Below are 19,487 nucleotides of genomic sequence, written 5' to 3'. Positions count from 1 at the left end.
TATTGTAAATGGCAGTTGTAATTCACGGTAAATAAAACAAAGTCATTTTTGTGTGGCACATAAGTTTTGATTGTACAGGTGTCCATGACCATGAGGCGCTTCTGTATCCTTTATCATGCACACCAAAGGCCCCATACAGAAACCTTCCCTATCCGTGACATCCCTGAGCTGCTCTCTGTAACGTCTACGGTCAATCTTTTCGTCCATTGGTTATCATTTACTGTGACGCTTTTCCCCCTAGCCAATCAGGTTGGATTGTCAGCCGGGTGTTGTCGCGGGAACTACCAGACACTCAAAACAACAGCCCGAGGACTGGGACCTTTCAACAAGTGTTTGGTTGAAGGAGCGGACAACGTCGAGTCTTGTGCGTAAGTTCTGTCGATACCGGACCGATACATTTACGCAATGGATCTATCTATCTACGCTAACGAAAGTGTGGTGCTTCTAGCAAGCTAACGTAACCAGCTGGAGATAAACTCCTTAGCTACTGTTGGTTGTGTCAATGTTCCTGAACAAGACCGGAAGTAAGGCAGTACTTTCTTCAAAATACAAATGGGGTGCCAACGTAACTAGTTAGTTTTTTGTGCTACCCCAAGTGTTAAGCGGACGTTTGTATGGAAAATGAAGAGTGTCTTTCCTTTAATAACAAATTAATTTAGTCGACACTAGGTCAATATAGGATTGCATTTAAGAAAACATTTAATTTCCCGTTTTTTATTAGCATAACCGTGTAAAGATTAATCGAATTTGAACAGGCTGCATCTACGTGTAATGTAAGCCATCAACCAAAGCTAGCTGTAAAATGAGGTTTGCATCAGCGCACTGAGTTTAGCATGTTGTTTTCGTGGATGAGCTCCGGTATGATTTCGTTTTGACAGTTGCGACCGGAAGTGCTACTGTTTTATTTTATGTGGTTGACACCTCACGAACTGACAAGGCTCCGTTCTCTCTTGACTGTATTTTATAATACTGTCCCCTCTTTGAACATCTGAGAATGTTTTGTTGTACTGGGTTTCGTTTTTTTTAATCGTTAAGCTTTCATGAACGATTCGGCATAAGATAATTTACCGAGAAGCATTTTATTTCAGTAAAAATGCCCCCTCTTACTAATGGTTGACAGAGCTAACTGTTACGTTAACTGTTTCATGTACAAAGTGCTTCTTAGCTAATAGAAAACTAATAGAAAATGATCAGTTGATAGATTTAAAACGAGTGCTCAGGCTGATATATTTCCAAGTGAAAAGACTGTCCTGAAGGCACAAGCATGTCTTATCCATTTAAAGCCAGCTATGTCAGTAGTAATTCTATTTCTTATAACGTATTTATAAACGGCATCTTTAAATACGAATCTGATTAAATAGAAATAAACGCTGACGCTAACAGATGCAATGAAATGTGCTTACAGCGGTTTCCACAACACTCCTCATAAGGGTTGTTGAGGGGATGTTTGTGTTTTCTGATCACCAACTTGACAGATTTGCTTAGTGCTTAAAACAATAGAGAAAGATGTACCTTTGTTAGGAATGGACTGATGTGAAGTCTATTTTTTTCTACCACACTGGTAATGGGGAGCTATTTTCTGGTTACATTGTGTTGGGTTCATGCAGAATGCCTATTTAATCTTAACTTGGTGTGGGGGAAACATATCAGCATGTAGATATAATGGTCCAAGGAAGGAGCTATTGGTAGTTCAGTTTACTCAAATACATCAGTCAAGTAACTTTAAAAAACAGCTTTTCACAGGGAATATTTTGCCACTGGTTTAGTTAATAGAATTGATGATGGCTGCATTAGCTTCATGTGAGCAAGTTCCCAGGCTCTGTTATTGTGACTGCTGGTTCAGTGACGCAGCTTAATGGAGCCATTGCTATTCATGTTATTGTTTACACCTGTGTTTTTCCTGCTTTGAGAAGTCACAATGTCAACTTTATGACAAAGAGCAACATTGTTTTAGCCAGTGTATATCTCCATTATCATAACAGTGCATACATGATGTATTCATCTTGTGATCTGTATGTCCAGTATAAAAAAGATTTATACATTTTAATATATCCTCACTCAACTTTCACTTTTTAAGGTTTTTCTGTAGTCTTTGAATGCATCTCACATTCATCAGCAGGTAATGTTTGCTCAGTCAGTTGTCATGGAGATGGTTCGAGGGTGAGTCATCGTTTATGAGTCATCTCCATGACAACTGAGCAAAACCTATTAATTGATGAAGATCATGAGATGTAGTTGAAAGCTCCAGGAAAGAAAGTTACTAAGTGTATCTTCCGTAATGGTTATGTTTTGGCGGACTTCTTTTCCCAATGTCATAAAGGAACTTTTATGCTTATATTTAGGCTCATTAACAGCTGTTAACTAATTTATATTTTTTTATTTTTAGCATTTTGTTTTTGAACAATATTTTTTAATGAAAATATAATTATTTAAACACTTAAATATATAAATAAAATATACCTATTAACTCTTTTCTCTCTCTTTGATTGCCAGTGTTTTGGATTGTATCCACAATGAAAAAAACAAAATAATACGTTTAATGCTTAAGTTTATATTAACATTTGTAAGTATGCCACACACATGAGCTGTAATTTTGCCCTCATTCTTTTTGTCTTACATTAGTTGTTTCTGTTCCCATTGACTGATGGAGTGGACAGTATCACTATGTCTCACAGACTGACCAAGGAGGAGCTGGATGAACAGTTTGAGCTGTTCTTGAAGGAGGTAATGTAACAGTGTGTAGATTATCATGCTATTTATTAAGGGTTGCATGATGCAATATGCCTCATAAGCCCCTTTCAGACATGGGATATAAAAAATGACTGGGTGACAGGACATTTACTGAATACGCCACAATGCTTGTGTTATATTTGGCACAGAGAGAGAGAGTGTGTAAAAGAGAGAGAAAGGGAATCATGTGTAATTTTAAGTTGACACTGTAGAGAGTTTTTCTGGATATTCATTCGGTCATCCATGCAGTTGGATTAAAGGTGCAATATGTAAGAATTGCTGATAACTGTATTCTGTTTATGACTGTAGCTACTGTTAGCTTGTTAGCTTAGTTACCCATGCAGTTAGCCTGAGCATTGGTCTTTACACTAGCCCCATTCACACTGCCGTTTGCATGGATGCAATTCTCCGCATCCACCTCTGTGAAAGTTTCAGATGCGGCGAGGGGTGAAATTTCCCTCCGCCTCTGATGCACTTTCGGAGGCAGTATCAGAGGCGCATTATTGGCGAACCGAACCAGTGTGAACGGATGAGCTGGCGGCGCAGAGCAGGGGTGTGTTGATCTGATGGTGTTCACGGTCTGATAACTAAACAGATCATTCACTCAACAAAATATAGAGAAATGTCCCACAAAGCAACGTTACAGGACCAAACAACAGTAACGTAGTAACTGGTAGAGTCTTTGGCAACTTATATGAGGAAAAAAATACCGCAGTTATACATGGATAAGTGTCTGTCAGCCTGTCGGTCCTACTGGCTCTTCGTCACATTTCTGCCCGAAAAACAGCGTCTGTCCCCGGCAAATAACTTTAACTCACCAAGTGTTTGTCGCGGTGAAAAAAATCACCACGACGGTCAGCCCTCCACCGAGACTTCAGTGAACTTTCCCCCAGAAAACAGCCTCCCTCCCCGCGAGTGACAGAGTCAGACAGCGTCCTGTTTACTGATGGCGATTATGTAATTATGTAATTTAGAGAAAAACGTAACTCTGTCACTTTCCAGGATGTTTGGTGGGTCAGGATCCAAATCACAACACATTATAACAGCATCCATATGATTATAAACAGTCAGTGTGTACATGTTTAGATTAACAGGTAAACACCGGGGAAACACGTTGAAAAACACACGTCATCACCATGACGCGTACCGTCCCGCCTCTGTTGGAGCTGCGGCGCCGGCTTTCTGTGTGAATGACACACTGGTTCGTCTTTTACGCCGGAGCTGCTCGGCTCTGTGTGAACAACTAACGGCGGAGAATTGGCGAACCGCCGCTGCGGCGATAATGCAGCGACTCTGTGTGAAAAGGGCTACTGCTAGCACAGGACATTTTGAGCAGTTGGAGAAAGAGGGTTTTTTTGGCAGGGCTAGCTGGTTAGCTTGCTAATATCAGTACATATCTCTATAACACAATACATAGACTTAATCGTTGACATAATGTCAAAACTGTTATTTCTTCACATTGTGTTGATAAGTGATGTTTATTTTAGAATATGTCAAACTAAAATGATGACATATTGACCACCAAAACAAAGAGTGTTCAGATTATTACTGTTATTACTGTATTACTGGCAGCTTTGTTAACTTGTCTGATTGCATTTCCAAAGAGAAAAATATTTTTTAAGAATCTTCTCAACAATTTTAAAATTGGCTCTTTCACAGTGTTTCCTGGTTTATCGGGCTGATTTCTTTAAGCATAATAGATGGAAATTGAGAGAGTTAATGTATTACTGTGATTTTAGAAGGCATGCATTTAATATCTATCTGCATGTCCATCTATCCAATCCCCAACAGCACCAACTTTTTACAATGGTAGTGCGGACTAGATGTTAACTTATCTTCTTTTGAAGTAATGTAGGACTAATAGAAGAAGAATGAGTATCAGACTTTTGTCTTGTAACTGAGTTTTGAAATCTAATATTACAAAAACCACTGTCGCCACAAGCAACTGTTTTTTTCCCCGTTTGTTTGTTTGTTTGTTTTTTGTTAGGACAGAAATGTAAGTGCTTTGGCTTGTTGCTGTGATATGTCAACGTCTGACCTGTAAAGACTGACCTGTAAACAGATACAGTACAAGTACATTTTGATAAATAAAATCACTTATAACGTTTACATTTCTCAACCACTTTCAATGAGTCGTTTTTATATTCAAGGGTTTATGATGAAAAACTGTCTCCAGTTACTTAGAATCTTGATAGTTAGGCTGTAATCACTGCTAAACACTCGCTAAACACTCACGAGAAGTGTCTGAACAAGTCTATTTATGTGGTGATGTGGTGGAAAATAATTTTGGCATAAGGAATTGTTTAAACCCACATCTGATGAGAGTGAATCTGGCTTATTTTCCTCAGTTAATAATAGTGGAGATGTCCTTAACTCCCTATATTATTTAATTTAATTTACATCAAATGTGCAGAAAGTCTTTTTACATTATGGAATTTTTTTTTAATTTCTTTTTTGTCTATGTCCTTATCATGTTAGCTTTCTTGTGCTTCAAGTCATAACATAGCTTATTCAAAATTCAAGATACTGCATCTGTAACTAGTAATAACAGCCTATCATTGAGAAAAAATTGAAAAATTAAACTAAAATAAGAATCGACAAATACATACCAAATAGTGAGGTACTGGAGATCAGTCTGCTTCGTATATTTTTTATAGCAGTGAGGTTACAGATAAACTCAAGGACAGATAATTATAGGTTAAGACAATTATAAGATAAGTTATACCTTTATTGATCTCCAGTGTGGAGAACACAGTTCTCTCTTGTGAATCCAGCAGCAATTGTAGCCGAACAATTAAGATTATGAACAACTGGAGAACTTTTCTTTCCTACGACACAAAGGTCATGGCCCTTGAATATAAAAATGACTCATTGAAACCGGTTGAGAAATTCAAACGTTATAGTGCTTTTTATCCAGAAAACCCACAGCTCAATGTACTTGTATTTGTTTACAGGTGAGTCTTGCCTGGTCCAATATGGAAATGACAATGACATGCGATCCAGCGGCCAACGAAGCCTCTACGTGTATATATCTATTGCTAAAACAATAACAAAAGATGGAGTTTGACGACATCATGAAGTAGTGTGGGATCACAGGAATTGTTTGTAAAAAGATGATTAGAAGTTTGCACCATCTCCCCACTACTTTTAACATTTTAATGCAGACATTTTTCCGTTAATGTACGCAGTCTTCGAAGGCACCACTGTGACTTAAACCTGATTCCCTGTCAGTCTGTTTCAGATGACTCTGTGGATTTTGGCAGATCTGACAAGCAGCTCGGCGCTCAAAGCAGCCGGCAATCGGCCCAGAAACCAACAGTGTCTTGGTGGGAAGATGACGAACACAGTCGTAGAACAGGGAGAGGTAATAATGAGGAGACGATTCTCCATGATTAACATCCATCACACTGGACATGTTAGCCTTTGTTAGCCTGCCACTTTTCCGAATTGTCTAATGTCAGTGGCTGCAGTTGTGTTGGTGTTTGCAGTCCACAGAGGAACTGAGAGAGGATTTTGGCATATGTTACTGCAATTAACAGCTGGCAGCAATTAAACGCCCATAAAAGTGGTGTTTAGTGGAAAAATCAAATAGAGGTCACTGGCTTAGTGGGGAATATCAAGAGAGAGAGGGAGAGAGAGAGCAGCATTAGTATTCCTCCTTTTTCTATATAGACAGAACACATAGTCAAACACAATTTACTCTTTTGATTTACCAGGTAAAATCTGCGTGACTTGAACATTTAGTGCAGCTATTTATGTTGATAATGAGGATAATTTCCGTATGAAATCAGTGTTTTTGGTCTGTTTAAGTAGCCTACTGATAACTGAGGTTTAAAGGCCCTGAAAACGTAAATTCTCTAACTGATGCTTCCCATTACATTTATAATGTCACTCGCATGCAGTGAATTGACAAGCACACAAGTGTGGCGTCACACTGTATTCACCAAGGATGGGAATTACTACTGGCACCATTTGGTTGTTAGCACCACAGACTTGATGACACCTGTTTAAGTGATAACTTCATCAGAATATTTTACACCACACCAGCTGGAGCTGATAGCGGCCATTTTAGCTTGTGGCTCCACTAGGCATGCCACTGCGTGTTCCAGAAGCTGCTCTCAGTGGAGAATACGCACCAAATGTATTTTTGATGGAAGCTTACAGCAGCCGCGTCAAGCTACACAGAGCATCTGGTCAATTTTCAAAATATAAAACCCTGTGCAGACTCAAGAGCTACAGCTCAACAAAGTCTGAAGTAATAGCAATAAACACACTTAAAGTCCGTGTAAAGCAAATTCAGCCATTTTCTTCTAAACACATTAAATAGGTTATAAATGTATTTCCTTAAAACATGTAAAAAGCCATTCAGCCATTTATAATTTAGTTATGGAGCTAGGCTGCCAAACTGTATTTCAACATTTCTGTGTTCAGGATTTAATGGGCGGGTCAGAAATCATAGCCGCGTTGATTAGCATAAACCCCGCCCTGCTGCGGAAGCGGTATAAATACGTTCAGTGCATTAGCTTCGGTGGTTTTCCGCTAGCTCTCGAGTCTCGGACATGGATCTATAATATAACCTGGATATGACGACGCCTCTCAGCAGGCACGCCGATTTTTTCCAGTGGCCACTCGCGGTATTGCAACAAAAAATCCCATGGGGCCCAGAAAGCATTTTTCCCATAAGCCGTAATAGTAAAAGAGAAGCCTGTAAAACTGTTCTCAGGACACCTCCAGCTGTCACCACTGTTAATTGCTAATCTTTGTATTCCATTTTTTTAAGTCATGGACTTTTAAACCGTCAAAAAGTTTTGTAAAGGCCAGAAAAGCCCCCCCAAAGTCTCATTTTCAATGGTGACGTCACAGCTGTGTGCGTGAACTCCCAAGCGCGGTCGTGCTGTGTCTCGGGAGCGAGGATGCCTGTTGGCTTAATGACAGCTCTGAACGGGGCTAAACGTGGTGGGAAAAGTGAATTAAACGACTCCAGGGTGAGTCTTTTTCGAGACAGAGTTGTGATACAAGTTTCATATTTTAATGCCATGTATTTTTAAATGCAATTTTAAAGGTATTTTGGCGTTAAATCACCCGCTTAATGACCACATTTTCACTTACTGCCGTCCACTGCTGTGGAAAAGTCAAAAAGTTATTTACCATGCATGTGATAGTGTCGGTGATGATGACTGTTTAATATCCTTTTCATCCTGTCATAACGACCTTTTATTACGGTTTGAACCGTCTCAGTCTGATGGCCTGGAGTCATGCAGTCTGCAGCAGAGCATACTGATGATGATGCAAGTATAAACGACAACGCAATAAATAATAAAGCTGAATAAAATAGAAAAAAAAGATAAAATGAATTAAGAAATGCACATTTTAGTTACGTAATGTCAAAGCATTCTCTATTTAAAGAAAGTAAGAAACAACAGTCAACATGCAGTCACATGTTATACTCTCACTTGGCTCTTACAAACTATTTTTCTCAGGTTTGCAGACTGTAATCACAAATTAAACAATTTTTACTTGGGACAGATTTGTTTGAGCCTTGGAAATATTTTACAATTATTTTTTTTATACATATATGAACAATCAACTTAATGCACATGAATAATGGCACTTGCACTTCGGTAGATATTTGCACTTTATTGGATTCGCACACAACATTGTTTACACATCACACCAGCTCCACCTGAAAGGGAGAGTCAGGATCCTGAATAGAGGGAGACTGGACATGCTGTATCACTTTGTTAGTATTTGGTGGAACATGTGCCATCATTACTGTGTCTCACATGTGTAGAATATAGTGCCATAGGTGTGTGCATTTAGTTGAGTCACTGTGTTCAGTATGAAACACTAAACAGACAGTCGCTCTGGCCACAGGCTCAGCTCTCTCGTCTCGGTGAAAAAAAAAAAGCTCCCATCTCTGTGGCACCGTGAGTCCACGACACGTTACGCGCCCCGTAACATGTAATCTGTTGTTTATGACAGATCGGACTACACAAATACACACAACATAACATGTATATGATAATCCATCGATCCACCGATTGACTTCGCTGAAAACAAATGCATACGACCGGGAGGAGGGTTAGGAAAACAGCGGAGAACAACGTTTTATCCTTACTTAAAAAAAATGAAACAACACAAATTTACCATGTATAGTCTATAACCATGACTTTGAGAACATCATCGGTTGATGTGCGCTATAAATCCATCATTTGATTGTGTAGATTTGTCGTTACCAGTCAAACTCATCCACAAGCACTCATGAGCGCGCAGCGCTTGTCCAGAACGCAATTTGCTCGTTCTCATTGCCCCAGGGCATGATGGGAGGCCCCAGAGCATCATGGGGGGTGACTCAACTGCGCATGCTCTATGGGCCCCATAACGCGGAAGTAAACCCGGAAGTCAGAAACTTTTTCGGCGTATGCGCCAGGCGAGCAACTCCGTTGAAATCAACGGCGGCCATTTTCCGGTCCTGTATCCACTAATAATACATCCATGGTCTCGGATAGCATCGCTTATGCTAGTCTGCAGCTAGCTAACCAGTCATGTCTCCTCCACGTAGCTCATGCATCTTTCCTGGATGCTACAGTGTGTGCAGGCCAGGGTGACGGCTCAGTTAGCCTATTTAAGTCTCCTACCGAGACAACGTAAGGAAATGGTGGATCGATGTTGTCAAGAGGAGCTACTGTGGAGAGTTCAAAATCACCACCAACACCAGTCTCTGCAGTGTCCACATTACCCCCGATAGTAACAGCACGGCCACCGGCATTACGTGCCCGCCACCGAGCCTCTCCGTCCGCCGACAGCGGCTGCTACCATCACGGCCACCGGAGAGAGAGCACCTGCTGTCGGTGGCGGGCACGTAATGCCGGTGGCCGTGATGGTAGCAGCCGCTGTCGGCGGACGGAGAGGATGTGCCCGCCACCGATCCTCTCTGTCCCGCTGACAGCAGGTGCTCTCATCTCCGCCACCGGCATTACGTGCCCGCCACGATCTTCTCCGTCCCCGGCTTGCAGCCTCCCGTCCTGCCGACAGCGGCTGCTATCATCACGGCCACCGGCATTACGTGCCCGCCACCGATTCCCTCAGTCCCGCCGACAGCGGCTGCTACCATCACGCCACCGGCACTACGTGCCCGCCACCGACGGCAGGTGCTCTCATCTCCGGTGGCGGGCACATAATGCCGGTGGCCGTGATGGTAGCAGCCGCTTTCGGCGGGACGGGAGGATGCAAGCCGGGGACGGAGAAGATCGATGGCGGGCACATATTGTTGCCCGCCACCGATCCTCTCTGTCCCGCTGAAAGTAGATGCTCTCATCTCCGCCACCGGCATTACGTGCCCGCCAGTGTAAGTGTGTGCTTATGTTATAAATATTGTATTCGTTTAATTAAATGCATTTTGCTGAAGGTGCAAATCCTGGAAGTGATTTTACATCGTGCCCATGTAATGTTAGCAAATGTTATTGCATTTAATCATGACATGATTTGGCCTGATTCCCTGAGCGGAGTCCATCTGACAGCACAATGATAATCCACAGGTAATATTTTATGTGCACCAATATAGCTATGACAAGGAATTATATGTAGACTGGGGCTTAAATTACTGGGAAATAAATTACCATTCTGATGGAGCCTGTGAGGAACGAGGCTGAGCACTATCAGTGTCGGACTCAGAGTCAGGTTCTGGCTCTGATGGCTCAAACAGGTAGTGCTGGGTCCTTCAGAGATGCTGCTAGCACTAGCTTCCATTGTTGCTAGGCTACGTCCTTGTGCAGCACACAGAGGGCTCCCCTCCCGCGGTGGGCGTGGTTCCAGCGCCTCTAACTGACACGCCCCCAGCGTTTCACAGCAGAGAGAAGTTCTTGTTTTTCCATGATTTTGAGACCTAATTTTATATACTTAGCAATTTTTTTAATCTTTCAAATTTGGCTCAGTGGTCAATGATACATGCTACTGTGGTGTGACAAACTCATAACACATTTTTTTTGCTGCTTTACACGCACTTTAAAACAGACAAAAAAATAACTGTTTACCTACAACGTTGTGATGAAAATATCACCTCTCCATCCTACTGATCAAATGAAAGTAGCTCTCTCAACCTAACTTGTGTTTTCGACCTTACACTTTTGACTGATTTCTCCTTTACTTATGTCCCTCTGTATGATCTGTTTCCAGCGGGACAAACTTAATGCTTTCAAAATGCTCTCTCACTGTTTCATTTCTTTCTGCCTCTCTCATTACACTTCTTTCCCTGAACTGTTTTTGAGCTGTGAATGTACAGAGCTGCAACATGACAGTTTTGTATCAAATTTGCACGTCTCAGTTTCATACTATGGCTTAATGTTGCTTGTGTGCAGAGCATGCATTAAAGTGTTATTTGACAGAAGTTGGTCTTTAAGAATTTTGGTCTTAAATTCAGATCAACCGCTTTAAAGGCCAAACTTAGACTCATTTAGATTCTAAATTAAACTTAAAATGATGCCCTTTGTGGGATATTGCAATATATGTTCAGTATGTAGGAACATCCAGTCAACAAATGTCTCACCGTACCATAAAACATCAAGACCACTGCAAAAACACAGGAAACTGGGTGTGCATTCACAGGTCTGTACGTCAGTTCCTTATCTCCTGATTTCAAAGACTGTCCCTTTCTGTTTTTCCTCTTTCTCAAGCAGAGCCGGCCAAAAGCAGATTTATCAAAGCCAGAAAGCCTCAGCTTGAGGACAACAATGGTGAGAACGAGTGGAGAAAAGTCTCACTTTCCCAACAGAGAGATTAGAGTTCATGTAGACCACATCCAAATTGAGCTAGTTCGTTTTGAAAACACTGTTAATGTGTGAAAATGTTGTGCATCCACAGTGTGAGTCAGCTGGTTAAAACACTGTTCAGTCCCCTCCTGCTCTGTTTTGACCTATACTTTTAATTCAGTTTAACGTATGATGTAGTTGTTGTTATGTACATATTTATTTCTGTTTCTTGTTGTCAGACAACAGACAACAAATGGTTTTGATAACAGAGAGCCATGCAATCATTCCCAAGCTGAACAAATTACAGAGCGTTACATCATCAGCTGTGCTTAGGAATTGGCTGTATGACATTGGGTTTGAATGATCACAGAGAAAGTTAGAGGAATTAAAAGGCTGTCTTCTTAACTTTACTGCCGCACACCCTCTGACCTGCAGTGGGCTGGCTTGCATCATCGTTTTGTAAAAGTAACATTTTTCTCATCCACACTGATTCATCAAGTTAGCATTTTCAGATGCATACACTCTGGAGACGGTTTTGGTTTGGATGGGAGAAATGCTGCCTCAATGTGCACAATGTGCTGAAATGGAGGGAAAAAATATGTGTTATCGTATTCAGCAGTCTACATTGAATATGCCACGAAAGTGAACCACTCGCAGAGCGGCTGCTGCAACACTTCGCTTCCACTTTAATCAATGAGACTGGATATGCCAGGTGTGAGTGCAGAACGTAAATGGTGTCATGGAGATCTGCTTTACAGTCTGCCCGGTCTTGAATACTTATTTTTTACGCGAGTTGTGCACGGACCTTTTACACAGTTTGGTTTTAAGAGTTTCTATTATTATTTAATGTTTCCTTTCACCTGTGCCCTCTGATGATAGCTGATAGGAGAGATTGACATAGACTAAATGTCAGAGAAACGTTTGAACTAAATTAAATAAAAGATAAGATTAATTTGATCCACAGCAGAAGGGAAAAAGTAGTGGCAGCGTGAGGATAGGAATTGTACAAAACAAAATAAAAATATAGAATAAAATAAGAATAGACTTACAATAAATTATATAAAATAGAATATAAATGTTGTATACAATAGATTGGTCTGTGTGCATATACCTGTGCAATTTTGATGTAAATGTGTAATGTGCAAAAAGTTCCTGAGCTATACATACAGAGCTGTATACACTCATACAGACTGTTGATGAGTGATCAGAGCGGTTATTGCTCAGTTTATCTATTATCTCTATTATAGCTTACTGTAGTCTTACCCATAACACACAAACTCCAAGAAAAGTTTCAAAGCGCTGCTGGATCCAAAAACTGAGGACACAATCCCAAAAACAAAACTCACTGTCTTGTTTTTACTTGTGACTCACACGTGCCCTGCAGGAGTTACCAGTTTAAAGATACATTCCGCTGCACAATCGCTCCGCAAGCGGTCCACGTATATTACAAGTTCAATGTAGCCAACGCGTAACAGTCTGCTGGTCACATGGGGGGGTACCTGTATCCCACAGCACGGTATTATGAGAACACTCCACTGATTTAGCGTTGCGCTCCTATAACATGGTCGTAACCACTATGGACAAAAATAAATCAAAATTGATGCAGCAGAAAAGAGATTTGGGTTTTTTTAGTCCACATATTCATGGTTCCTGTCAAAACTGGCACCTACGTAACCCAGAATGCAGCTCTATAGCATTTTCCAACTTGTAGTCTTCAGAGCCGGCAGTAGCTCAAGTAACTGGGGAGATTTGTCTTTACCAGACTTTTTGTTGCTGGAGAAGATGGAGCTTGGAAGTGGGTGAAGTTGTGCCAGAACTCTACTGTACATGTACATTTTATTTATTATTGGGGGATCCGGTGGTTGCCAAGGTCATGAATCATGCAGTGTCAAGCTGGCAAGTTCAACCATCATCTGTTGAGGCAGCCTGTAGTCATGCATACAAAAGAGGGTCAGCAGACCTTCTCTCTCTGTGGGGTGGCAGCATAGCTGTTGTCAAATTGACAGTGAAACTGATTTTTTTTTGGCTATGACCTCTGTGAAACTGATTATTCCCAAAAAGTTGAAATGCAGTTTTAAAACGTAAATACAAACCAAATGCAATTATTTGCAAATTAGCTGTGTCAACCAGCAATGGTTTTACGAAGTGTTCCTCAGCGTATGCTGTAATATCCTCTTTACAGTCATGTGTTACACAAAGTAGTGAACCAGTGTTTCCCATAGGTTGAGACTTTACTTGTGGCGGTGGGTGATATGGAGCACGTAACGCAGAAGTTCAAAACTAAACAAGTCAAACAAAGGTTTTTGAATAACTCTTTTTGGCCTATAAGGTGTTGCCTTGTACAGTTTATCATACTGCGGTTGCAAAAAGGAGGGTAAGGTTGGCAGTCATTGGCTCTCTGGGCTCTTCAATTCAGGGATCTTCACCTTTATTCACTTGCCTTTCAAATGATTTCTGGTTTGTCAGGAATTGATAACTATTTTAATGTCAACAAATCATATACAATACATAATGTGAACTGTAAAATCAACATATTTTAAATAACCTAACTGCATAAGCTAACTAATAACATAACTCTACAGTAAATTCATTTCTGAGTAATGTAAGACTACATTTTAACCGAGCATTGTGTCCTTTTTTTTAAATTAAACAAGACATAGTTAACTGGTGCATGAATAATAAACTATACAGTCAGCAGCGTTTCCCTTAGGATGAAGTTGTAGCAGCTGAGGTGTCACACGTACACAGTTTGTTTTTGTATGTTTGTAAAGTGTGCCATCTGGGAGGTTTCTATCTATCTACTGGCAGCAGAGGGACTCTAAGTACATAAAGTATATGAGGTGTGATGAGCCAGTTTTTTAAACTCATCTGAAAATTTAAATCTGCACAGTCGAAAATCAAATAGCACCTTTGGAGGAGACAACAACATGAAATTTTCTCAAGAGCAACTTGAAGAGGACACCATGTAGTGGTGTAACTCAAACTCTCCAACAGCCTGCCAGGTAAGAAAACTACATTGATCCTGCAGACACTGCTAGTTGTGTTTACAGTGATATACTGGGGAGGCAAATCATATTTTTCCCTTTTTTGCATTTCAGCAGCAGGTCCTCTCACTACAGTGTTACACAAGATGCTCTAACATACCTCCTGCGTCTGCAGACAGCTATGGTGTTGTACTGTTCGCTCGAATCAGCACACAGTTCCATTCATACTACGATTAGCCCAAGTAAAGAATACGTCTAGAAAACACGGCACCGCAAAACAACTTTTTGCTACACAGTGCATGAGTTGGTGTGAATCCATCAGCGCACTTTAAATTTGACAACTTTGAGAATGAAGTGCTGCTGCTCTGCATGCTTTATGAAATGTGTCTTTATTGGAAAAAAGTTTGCATCAGGATTTTATCTACCTGGGCGGGGAGACCAAATTTAGCTAATGTATGGGAAACACTGGGTGAACCTCGCCTCAGTCTTACTTGTGACGATGGAGCCCTTTCAAAGATGCTCTCTTCATTACCAATCATGATGCTATCACCTGTTACCACTGGACCTGTTTACCTGTGGAAAACCAATGGATCACATTCTGTTTTTTTACATTTTACACAGCATCACAACTTTTTTGGAATTGGGATTGTACTGTCTGTACTTCAAATAGCAATTTCAGTTTTCACTGGACAGTGCATCATCATTATTTTCTCTTCTTGCTGTCTGAAGTTGTCAGTGCGGAGCCTTTTTATAAGCCGGTCCCCAAACCTCGCAGCAAAGCTCTGGAGAAAAAAGTTCACTCGGACGTGACCTGCAAAAATACAGTTTTGGATGTTTCCCAAACTGTGGAAAGACACAGAACTTCATCTGATGACTGGCAGTCTGCCAGTCTCAGTCTCAGTCATGAAGACCGTCAGTGTGTGTCAGGACAGAGGAGCCCTGATGAGACACATTCTAATGATACTCCACCAGCCAGCACCGATTCCCAGGGGGACAGTGACGATGGTAACTTCAACTCAAAGCCCTTAAACACGTTGGTAGTGTTGCATTATTCCCCACTAGTTCCTTCAAGTTTTTGTCTTTGTACGGTATGTTTTTAGTTTCCTGCCACATAGACCTGTAGAATGACAGTGCTGTGGGTTTGCTCACTGATGTGTTATATTTTGCCTTCCTGAATGATGCTGACATGAAAACATTTGGATAAACCTAAATTTGCCTGGTTTTACTATGAATTATACGTGAATGGCATTTTACAACTGAACATGATCTGATCTGCATCGTACATTTTTTGCTTGAAACAGTGGTCATCAATGCATCTATAAAGTTAAACTTAAAAATAAAGCTTGTGATTATTTTTTTGTGATTGTGTAAGGTGTAATTATTCCCAGTAATGTTCAGATCCACAGTTTGTTGTTATGTATTTGTCCTCATGTACAGCCTGTATTAGTGTGTAAATGTGTAAAGCAGTCCTCTGTGTTGATTAGAGAGGTGCAGTCCGTAGTCCTAAAACCCAGAAATGGTTTAGCATTTCTGCAGATCAAGTCTATAGGTTTTTTGAATGCGTTGTCAGTTAGATACCTGAAGAAAGGTCTGTGGGTACCACAGGCTTAAGATATTTACTTGTTTTCATTAAATGTCCCACAATTTAATTATAAGGCTCTTACATGTGTTAAAAACAGCGGTTGCTAACAAGTGTCTAAATGAGACTACAGAGGTTGTTGGGGACATCAAACGTCATCACAGCGAACACAGAGACTCATCTACTCACTAGTCTGCCTTCACAGGCTCACTTTAGTTACACACTATTCTAACTCAACTATTCTTACAACTTGTACATTGATCAGTTTATAGAAAACCTGTATAGTAATTGTGTAGTAAGACGCTTAGTGGTGGTGACATGCGACCGCAGCGTAGTCTGTATATAGCCTAACATTAGCCTTTTACCACAAGTTAGAACTAGAACACACGGGGAGGCGGCATTCAGTTATTATGGCCCCCGATTGTGGAACAGCCTCCCAGAGAACCTCAGGGCCGCAGAGAATGTTGATGTTTTTAAAAAGAGGCTCAAGACCCATCTTTTTAATCAGGCTTTTAACTAAACTCATTTAACTCTTTCTAAGTTCTTACATTTTTTATTATTATTTATTACTATCCTTATTTATTTATTATTATTTATTTATTTATTTACATATTTATTATTATTATTATTATTATTATTATATTTTTATTTTTAGCTTAGTCTATCCTGTTTTATTACTTTATTGTTTTACTTCAATGTTTTATTTCAATGTTTTAGTCGTTACTTATGGTCTATTTTATACATTCTATTGTTTTATTCCCTCAGTTTTAGCTCCTATACCTTTTATCTTATTTTACTGTTTTAGCCCCTCGATCTTCCAGTGTTTCCTCCTGGGGGCCTACCACACCGGGAGTTGCTTCTGGTCCACCGATGGGGGTGCTGTCCCGTGGATGGCCCTGGCCCGGGTGGCTAGAGAGCTCTACACCTTGGTGTGGAGCCTCCTGTCTGCCTGGGCTCGGGGGGTCTATGTGGTGGCGCCCCTGCAGTCATGGACCATGATTTCTCTCGGTGTGCATGGCCCCCAAAGGTAGCTTCTTCCTCACCTGTGATTTCGGTGCCCAGCCATGTCTCCTTAGCAACAGCTAGTGTATGTGTGTGGGTGTGTGTATGTTTGTGTGTGGGTGTGTATGTCTGTCCATATGTCTGTGTATGTGTGTGAGTGTGTATGTAAATGTGTATCTGTGTGTATGTTTGTGGGGGTGGGAGGTTTGTGGTCTTCATGGTGTTTTGTATTGTTTTGTTCTGTTTTGTTCTGTTTTGTTTTTAACCTCTGTGAGGCACTTTGTGTTACCGTACAGTATGAAAAGTGCCATATAAATAAAGTTGATTGATTGATTGATTGATTTTACCTTTTAATTTAAGACTTCACATACGGTATTGCTTCACTATTACATGTTTTTCCAGGACTGCTGGGTTCTGGGAAGACTTTCAGGAAGTCTTTGAGGAGTTCACAGTCTATTAAGGAGGAGGAGGAGGAGGATCCAGGAGACACTGTTTTGCAGGAAGAAGTGCTGGAAGCTGCAGCTCTCATCAGAGACAGCACTGAGACAGAGGGTGAGTCTTGGACAGAATGGAAAGAAATAAGAGAGAATGACATATTAGGCCAAGATACTTTATGAAAAGCACAGGTATCTTGATGCTGCGGTGTGCGTCAAACTGATGATTGCTGCATGTGGGTTTACATATAGAGCAAGAGGTGGTCATTGACTTATGTCACACACCACTAATGTGTGCAACGTTTATACATTTTGATGGTACAGTTATAGTCTGAGGAAAAATCCTGGTGTTATAATTATGAAGCATTAATTTATGTCACAACACCACAGATGTATAAAATTACAAGAGCATTTTTATTTAGAGGTTTTATTATGTTTTGTTCCTATTTCTGTTGGCTTTTTGTTTCGAACAGTTGCTGCCTTTGAAAATAGAAATAATACAGCATCCAAATAATACAGTACAAATAAAAAATAATATTATACAGTATATATATGAGGTATTCCAAATAGTAAGTCATGATAGGACAGGCAGCCTTTAGCGTTTCAGTCCCACTTTTTGGTGTTCTGAACAAGCCATAAACTGAATATTGGACCAATTCCACTTCAACTTCACACTCAGTTTAGAAGTATCAGTTATTCTTTCCATGTATGCTGTCTTTATATGTGTGTGCAGACTCGGTGATGGTACCAGCTGTGAACACTACCAACATGGGGTTGGACACTCTGGAGGAAGAAGAGGAGAAAGCCAGGTTCTTTGCCCAACTAGAGGCCGGAGCTCTGTCAACTATAGATTACTCCAAGCTGAACAGAGAGCTGGACTTATCAAGTTCTACCACTGGTACAAACCTCAGGTATATAAATGGACATACTCCAATATTACACCCACTGTACAGTATACTAAAGGACAAGTAGTCTGAAACAGATCAATTGTGAGAGGTGTCCCACCACACTGGATTGGATGCTCCTTGGAACTGTTTTGAAAAGGGCAGGCACTTTGAAAAAATACTTGGCAATTGATTGGACGAACCATTTGTCTATCACAGGCTTACTTCAACTAGTAAGATCAACAACAGTACGATGTAGCAGGAGCCATCATACAAGGACAAAATGTCCTTGTCTTACAAAAAAACACCTTCTGCAAATTGATTACAGCTAAAATGCTGCAATGAATCCTGTGTTTAGTAACTGAGGTTCATGGTGAATATTTGACCACCCTCTCTGATATTAATTCTGTCCAAAAGGGCTTGGAAGTAACTTTAAAAGTTCATCAGCCCTTGACAGATGTGTGTGAAGTTAGCCTTGAACAGTGGAATGGCATACTAATAGAGCCCACGCCTGCTTTATGGAGTCTGTGATGAAGTGTCTTTGCTGCTGCTCTGCCCTTGAAGATCAGGGTTTTGACTGTGATGTAATGTGGATGGATATCCTCCCTCCAGGAAAGCTGAGGAAGCAGTAGAGCAGAGTGATGACGATCAAAGGAAGACCAGAGTCGCAGAGACCATCAGAGAGACTCCAGGTGAGAGTAATGAACCCTTGGAAAACTTCTCCTTCTCTGTCTCTGTGTGTCTATCAGCTCTTTTCTCTCTTAGCTCTTACAGGGTCTCCACATTACAGTGAGGATTTTGAGGAAGAGGAGGATGGAAAAGAGCCACTCCAGGTTTGTACTTGGAATCTGTGATCAATCTCAAACTACATTAGACCTCCATGATTCATCCACATTTGAGCCTAGAAGGTCATTTTTGACTTTGTGACAAAACAATTTTAACCACCTTACTTTCAACCACATCCAATGAATGGCTCAGTTGAGATATGACCTAATTATGGAACTTAAGTCACATGACAAGCGGTTGTTATTTGAGGGAAATCGCAACTCATAAGCATAAAAACAGCAGAATATTCTTTTATCAGCAGGCAGTAACTTCAGAATGAGTGCAGTTGTTATAACATTCAG

The 19,487-nt window shown here is 40.7% G+C and overlaps 1 protein-coding gene across 10 annotated transcripts in view; it reads left to right on the top strand.

Moving 5' to 3' along the window:
* Window positions 1-255: 255 nt before the first annotated feature.
* cep162 (centrosomal protein 162) overlaps window positions 256-19,487 on the top strand; it is a 37,282-nt gene continuing 18,050 nt past the window's right edge. For 3 of the 10 annotated variants that reach the window (XM_084358529.1, XM_084358530.1, XM_084358524.1), the window contains exons 1-9: window positions 261-368; window positions 2,623-2,724; window positions 5,962-6,094; window positions 11,403-11,462; window positions 15,191-15,466; window positions 17,445-17,594; window positions 18,210-18,387; window positions 18,973-19,052; window positions 19,126-19,193. In XM_084358529.1, coding sequence (XP_084214655.1) covers window positions 2,665-2,724; window positions 5,962-6,094; window positions 11,403-11,462; window positions 15,191-15,466; window positions 17,445-17,594; window positions 18,210-18,387; window positions 18,973-19,052; window positions 19,126-19,193 — 1,005 coding nt within the window. In that variant the 5' untranslated portion in view covers window positions 261-368; window positions 2,623-2,664. Of the gene's footprint in view, window positions 369-424; window positions 525-2,622; window positions 2,725-5,961; window positions 6,095-11,402; window positions 11,463-15,190; window positions 15,467-17,444; window positions 17,595-18,209; window positions 18,388-18,972; window positions 19,053-19,125; window positions 19,194-19,487 lie in introns of those variants that run through there. The other 7 variants (XM_084358526.1, XM_084358528.1, XM_084358527.1 and 4 more) reach the window with 7 other exon arrangements.

Source organism: Pagrus pagrus (genome assembly GCF_965226575.1).
Source record: "Pagrus pagrus genome assembly, chromosome: 7".
Taxonomy (NCBI): Eukaryota; Metazoa; Chordata; class Actinopteri; order Spariformes; family Sparidae; genus Pagrus; species Pagrus pagrus.
The sequence above is the reverse complement of the archived record's forward strand: the minus strand, read 5'-3'. Positions and strand labels throughout refer to the sequence as shown.